General features: G+C 42.4%; 1 protein-coding gene across 2 annotated transcripts in view; it reads right to left on the bottom strand.

The window, feature by feature from the left end:
* The window catches only part of LOC103378350 (transmembrane protein 87A), a 10,793-nt gene extending 5,217 nt beyond the window's left edge, over positions 1–5,576 (bottom strand). The window contains exons 1-13 of one of the 2 annotated variants that reach the window (XM_025055082.1): positions 5,343–5,576; positions 4,426–4,498; positions 3,320–3,417; positions 3,012–3,131; positions 2,858–2,914; positions 2,660–2,743; positions 1,951–1,983; positions 1,701–1,839; positions 1,419–1,480; positions 1,045–1,228; positions 856–955; positions 644–737; positions 480–557 (exon numbers count right to left, since the gene is read on the bottom strand). In XM_025055082.1, coding sequence (XP_024910850.1) covers positions 480–557; positions 644–737; positions 856–955; positions 1,045–1,228; positions 1,419–1,480; positions 1,701–1,839; positions 1,951–1,983; positions 2,660–2,743; positions 2,858–2,914; positions 3,012–3,131; positions 3,320–3,417; positions 4,426–4,498; positions 5,343–5,468 — 1,248 coding nt within the window. In that variant the 5' untranslated portion in view covers positions 5,469–5,576. The remainder of the gene's footprint in view (positions 1–479; positions 558–643; positions 738–855; positions 956–1,044; positions 1,229–1,418; positions 1,481–1,700; positions 1,840–1,950; positions 1,984–2,659; positions 2,744–2,857; positions 2,915–3,011; positions 3,132–3,319; positions 3,418–4,425; positions 4,499–5,342) is intronic. The other variant, XM_008309537.3, reaches the window with a different exon arrangement.
* Between the last annotated feature and the right edge of the window lie 455 nt (positions 5,577–6,031).

The following is a 6,031-nucleotide window of genomic DNA, read 5'->3' as shown; positions in this document are numbered from 1 at the left end:
TTAGTACGGACACACAGGAAACCTCCCCTACATTTTAACATTTTATATTTCTTTGCTTTTGAATGTTTGAATGGTTCTGCTGAGTCTGACTGACCAACTGGAACTGATGTTGCTGAGTCAGCAGAAGCAGAGTGTTTGTGTCCCATTTTGAACATTGCAGTGTTAGATGTATATGTTTGGTACATCCATTCAAAGTATTAGTAGTATTATTAAACTAAGAGTAGATCAAATGTGATGCACTCGTCCAAAGTATGTTGAGGAGAACTGGACTGTATTAGTTGCCCTTCACCTTACTGCTTTGGATAAGAACCTACGTAGGCCAGTACTGCACTGCTATCAGCATCTGCAGCTCCTTGAGGTTCAAGTATGAGTACCTGCGGTCAGTCCAAGTTGAAGTACCAGTATCTTTGAGGATGGTTTGGAGCCATCCCAAATATGCATCATTGTGTGAATGCGTGTGTGTCCACATTAAAGGATATCCACCAGACAATACAGGAGTCGGTGAAGGCCAACACGATGTCACACAACACTCTGGTGTGGGTGTTGTCTCCTCGATCCTGGAGGAAATAAACACAAAATAAACACAAGACACAAGACCTGTCATGAAATACACACACATACGTCCACACACTTGGAGACTTACAGTGTTGACACGCAGAGTGCCCTCGATGACAGAGAACATCAGGTAGAGCATACCAACTCCAACCACTCGGTGAAGTAGAGCGCCGAGTCTTGGCCTGAGGCGGGGGAGAGTTCCAGTCAATGTCAGTGGATTTCTTCAGTCATGTGACCTTTACTCACAGACTGTGTATGATCATTGGGTGGAGCGACAGGAGAGGGACTTTGAAGACTCACTTGACGATACCGTATCCCAGACTAGCGATGATCACCAGGACCCGGGCGAGTGTCCTCTTGACGGCAGAGAGAACTTCAGCAAACACCACTGCACCATGAACTGAGGGAGGACACGGGACACGGGTTCTGATCCTCACACTGTAAATGTGTGTGTGTGTGTGTGTGTGCTTGTGTGTGACTGACACTCACCTGACAGCCCATCATATCTGATGCTCTGGAATTCTGCATAGTAGACAGCTTTCTCCAACATTCCCAGGAAGATAACTCCACCAATCCAAAACTGGATCCTGAGCAGGTCCCTCCAGTACCGGGCCGACAGAACCAGCCACAGAACAGCCAGTAACACGTAGATGATGCACATCACCATGTAGAACTGAGCAGAACAGAACAGTTACCAGGGATTCTCATAAGGTGAGGAGTTGAGGTACATGAGGTTCTTCTGACACTAGTGACACCTACTGGACACTCTGTGGTTTATTTTCTTAGTTCATTGCATCTTGTTATATTACGTTTAGTCCAACAGAATGAGCTAGGCTAAATATATAAAAGTACAAAGTTCTTACCACCATCAGGGGCCACTCAGACGCAGATATGTAGTCATGGGAACCTCTCATGCTAATTTGCACTGCAAACACACACACAGAGAAAGACATACACACAAACATGAGGTGTGTTTGTCTACCTGTGTAAACTACAGAGGGTAGACTTTGGTTTTCAGCAGACCTTTAGGAGATCAACTCTATAAAACACAGTTCTCAGTTCTACAGCAAACAGCATTAGCATCAATAGAAAGGTCAAAGGTTAAACCTCCTGTATAATCATGGTGTGTGTTTCTGTGAACTGACTGTGTATACTCCAGGGTGCGGCACTGTTGGCAGTGTCAGTCGTGGTCTGGCTTTTCTCTTTGACCTCTCTGACATATAGGATGAACATATACGGTCCGTCCTCCCAACTTTTAGCCACCGCAGCAAAATGAGGTGCTGCCTGATCAGCCATTGGATGGAGAAGTGGAGAGAGAGAAAGAGAGGGATGGAAATAAACACAACAAACCAGCAACCTCCTGCAGCAGTGAGTTACATGTGCTCATTTTCTCACCTCAACCTTTCCTGTCTGTGCTGCAGCTGCATCCTGAGAGAGAGAGAGAGAGAGAGGAAAAACAGAGAGAGAGAGAGAGAGAGAATCAGTCTGTTTTCACACTCAAACTGTGTTGATGACTCTGGACCAGGACATGGCCAAGACATTTGAATGTTGTTTTCAGTGAAGTTCATCTCAGTCTACTTTGAACAGCATCTTCTTAATCTGATCTCAGACTCAGTGATCCATGGTACTGAGATCAGGTGTCTGTGGAGACCATACCATCACATTAGGACAGCTGATGTCCTCTGTCCAGCAGGGGGTTCTTACTGGTAGCTGCTGCTTGTTTAGGCTTGTTGTCCTGATGCAGAATAGGTGTGGTCCAATCACAAGTCTGACTGGTGGTGTCACATGATGGATACATCATCGACCACACTTTTGCTCCTGAACAAATCCTTAACTCCATTTACAGGAATTTAAACTTTCTAAAGCTCCCACTGCTTCCCTGTTACCCGACAACACTTCTTTGTTTATATATTTATCTGTAGCTTTAAGCGACAAGATAAAAATGGAAGGTCAAGGTGAAAATGTTTTGTTTTCAAGTGAATTTCTTGGTCTCCACTGTTCACTGATAAAAACAGTTAACACATCAGTGTGTACTACAATTCTACTGCATCTTCTGCTCTACTGTTGTTTCTTGCTGTGTATCTGTTAATGTACACGTGCAGACCTTTGGCTGTGGAGGCTGCACCTCCCTTCTTCTTCTCACACCATCACCAGCTACACCAGCAGAGACCTCCTTGACTGTGACGGGCTGAAAACAGAAATACATACATTTTACATTTCACAGAAACGGATCCATCCATCCATCCACTGATCCATCCACCCATCCACTGATCCATCCATCCATCCACCCATCCATCCACACCTGTTGCTGTGTCAGCTCCGTCAGTTGTGTTTTCTCATCAAATGTCTCGAGGCTGAACTGTGAGGACAAACCAAACACACACACAAATTAAACAACTATAACATACGCTGTGTGTCATTGTTTGAAATGGTGTGTGTGTGTGTGAGACTCGGACCATGTCAGGTTTAATGTGTGGCTGACAGGACAGAACAGGATACTGGTGGTAGACGTAGAACCCACTCCCTCCTCCTGACATTACCTCAGTCGACCTGAAGTAATTTGCTGCCCTGGTCGCCTGAGGACAAAAATACAAAACATTTACACAACCAACAAAAACACCAAAAAAAAGAGAACTAGTTCTTGAAAAAACACAGACTGCTTCATTTTGAGCTGTTTTTCACTTGGGCTTTTTAAATTCTTTATCATTTTAAACATTCAGTCACCACAAAACTGGACACATCATTACAGTGTCAAGTGTCTTACGTCCAGACTGAAGACCTCATCGTAGCAGTGGGAGTTCCTCAAATACCAGGAGATGTTCAGGCTGATGGGAGCTGAGGAGTTACAGGTCTCTGACAAGACTGAGACACGAACACAGACAGATAGATAGACCGACAGATCGACAGACAGAGAGACAGACAGACAGACAGAAAGACAGACAGAAAGACAGACAGACAGGCACATGTTTCAAGTTAAAATACAATCAGAACAGTACAATGGGTCAAGATACTACATATGACACTGTCTGTTTAGTCAGAGGTGACCAAACACTGGGCCTGGACCGGTGCAGGACCATGGGTCACTGATTTCCAGGCTACAGAAAAACAATTATTTTTAAAAAAAATTATCTCATTTCCATGTGTACTTTCTGACAGGTGAGGACACTTGCCTCAGTCATGTGACCTAAAGCCATCAGCCCTGTGAGAATAAGTTGAAAACAAACGGAGAGCTTCTTATAAAAGACTGGAGATGATGCCACGTTAAGGTTGGAGACCTGTGTTACAGATGACCTATGACCTCTGAGCTCAGTCAGTTCACCCAATAACAACATCAAATACCAGTTTCTCTCTACAGAGAGAATGCTGTAATTCCTGTTTTGTCACTTCATATTTATTTTTATTTCTGGTCCTGAAACAGGTTGAGCAACAGGCCTCCCACACCTCTTCCTCCTCTCTGTCCCTGACACCAAGTGACTAAAAAAAAACTGAACTGTGGTTTATTAATCCTGTCATTACAGAAACAACATCGAGAAGATGAACTTCTGACCATTACTCTTTTCAGTGACCTTTGACCCCACAAGTTGACATTTATATTCCTAAAAACATCATTTCATTGAAGAATAAAACTTGTGTATTATTTTACCTTTTGTGTCTTTTGCGTTTGTTTCCACCTAAATATATTACTATGAATGAACTGTAATTAAATAAATTTTAAACAAACTAAACTTACTGCTGAAAATCAAACGTAACCTCACATTAATTCCTTGATCTAATCATAGGAGATAGATAACTAAAGAGTGAGTTCTTACCACTTAATAAAATTAAAGCCAAAACAAAGACAGAGACCAGCATTCGACAGGATGCACTCACGTTTGACCTGGATGAAGGTGTTGTTGAAGAGAGTTTTTGTGAAGTAGAAGTAGTTCTGTCTCTTTAATATTTCCTGCAAGGAAAACAAACTGTGGTGAGATTTACAATCACATTAAAGATCTTTTCATTCATGTATTTATGACAATAATCAGGGATGGTGAAAAGTACAGACAAAGAAACACTGGTTTGGTTATGTAAGAACTAACTTCCAAAACAAATGAGTTTCTTGCATTTTTAGACTGAAAAGTGTTGTTTTTTATTCCAACCACTGTATATGTAACTTAAGTGATGCATTGTGGACATAATATTTGAGCACACCCAACAGTCCTGAATATAAATGTGTTTAAAAGGTTTAATCAACTGCTGGAAGGAAGGAGCAAGGAGGAGAAAAATGAGAAGCATGTGTCAGGACGAGGACAAAGGATGTTTGGAATATGATCCAGGATTTATTCCCAGGATTTATTCCCATGTTATTATGTGTGTATATATGTAAATTAGACATACTTATGAACTGTGTGTGTTGCTCTACTTTGTATAATTCCATGAATCCATATAACACAACACAACACGCCCCTAATTCAGACCCCATGTCAACACACAACAACACTGACCCACATTTATTCGTGCTGTTTTACACATACGTTTGAAAATAAAAGAACATGTAAATATTTGGTTTCTGTGTCTGATTTCTCATTTCACAAACGGTTCAACGTGGATTCACCGCTGACGTTGTTTACTTCCGGTATATCTGCCGTTATTAAAAAACATCCGCGCTGTGTAACAACAAAACTGTAAACCAGACCCGTATTTTTTCACTCACATCCATCCACGTACAGATTCAAGGCATCTAACAGAATCACGTCCTCATAGAACAGTACAGTACCAGAGAACCATAGTCCACACAACAGAACACTCACACTGTCCAGGTTTAGCGTCCATTTCCCAGATTCCGACACGGCACTGACCGGGGCCTTCAGCCCCGCCAGCAGCAGAAGGAGCACCGGCAAAGACCAGAGGCTCGAGACGGTCCAACACGGAGCCATAGAGCCCGTCACTAGAACCGAGACCTGGGAGAGAAGCAGCTATAGAGCCACAAACACAGCCTACTAGTGATGTGTCGTTCGCGAGTGATTCGTTCAAAATGAACGAATCTTTCATATGACCCGTGACTCCCGAGTCATATGAAAGATTCGTGACTCGTGACTACCGAGTCATATTAAATATTTGTTCATATTGAACTCATGAATCACTCACAAATCACTCACTGCGAACAAATCACTCTCTGTGAACTAATCGTGAACTAATCTTTCACTGTGAATGAATCACTCTCTGTGAACTAATCTTTCACTGTGAACTAATCTTTCATTGCAAACGAATCACTCTCTGTGAACTAATCTTTCGCTTCGTTCTCGCAGATTCGTTTCATTTGTCACGCGAAAGAGCTCGGGTCTTTTTGCTCTCATTCATCTTCACATTGTGGTGTGTTTTTACTTCTGAGCTTTTCGCATGGTTTTAATTGCTTATGGCATTTTGTGTACTTTGTAGACTTTATCAGCGGAAGCAAACCATGTTGTCTTCAGTATTTAATGTCGGAGAACCGCAGCCT

The sequence above is a fragment of the Cynoglossus semilaevis genome, chromosome 4 (genome assembly GCF_000523025.1).
Source record: "Cynoglossus semilaevis isolate Cse_v1.0 chromosome 4, Cse_v1.0, whole genome shotgun sequence".
Taxonomy (NCBI): domain Eukaryota; kingdom Metazoa; phylum Chordata; class Actinopteri; order Pleuronectiformes; family Cynoglossidae; genus Cynoglossus; species Cynoglossus semilaevis.
Note: the sequence above shows the minus strand (reverse complement) of the source record. Positions and strands in the feature narration are given on the sequence as shown.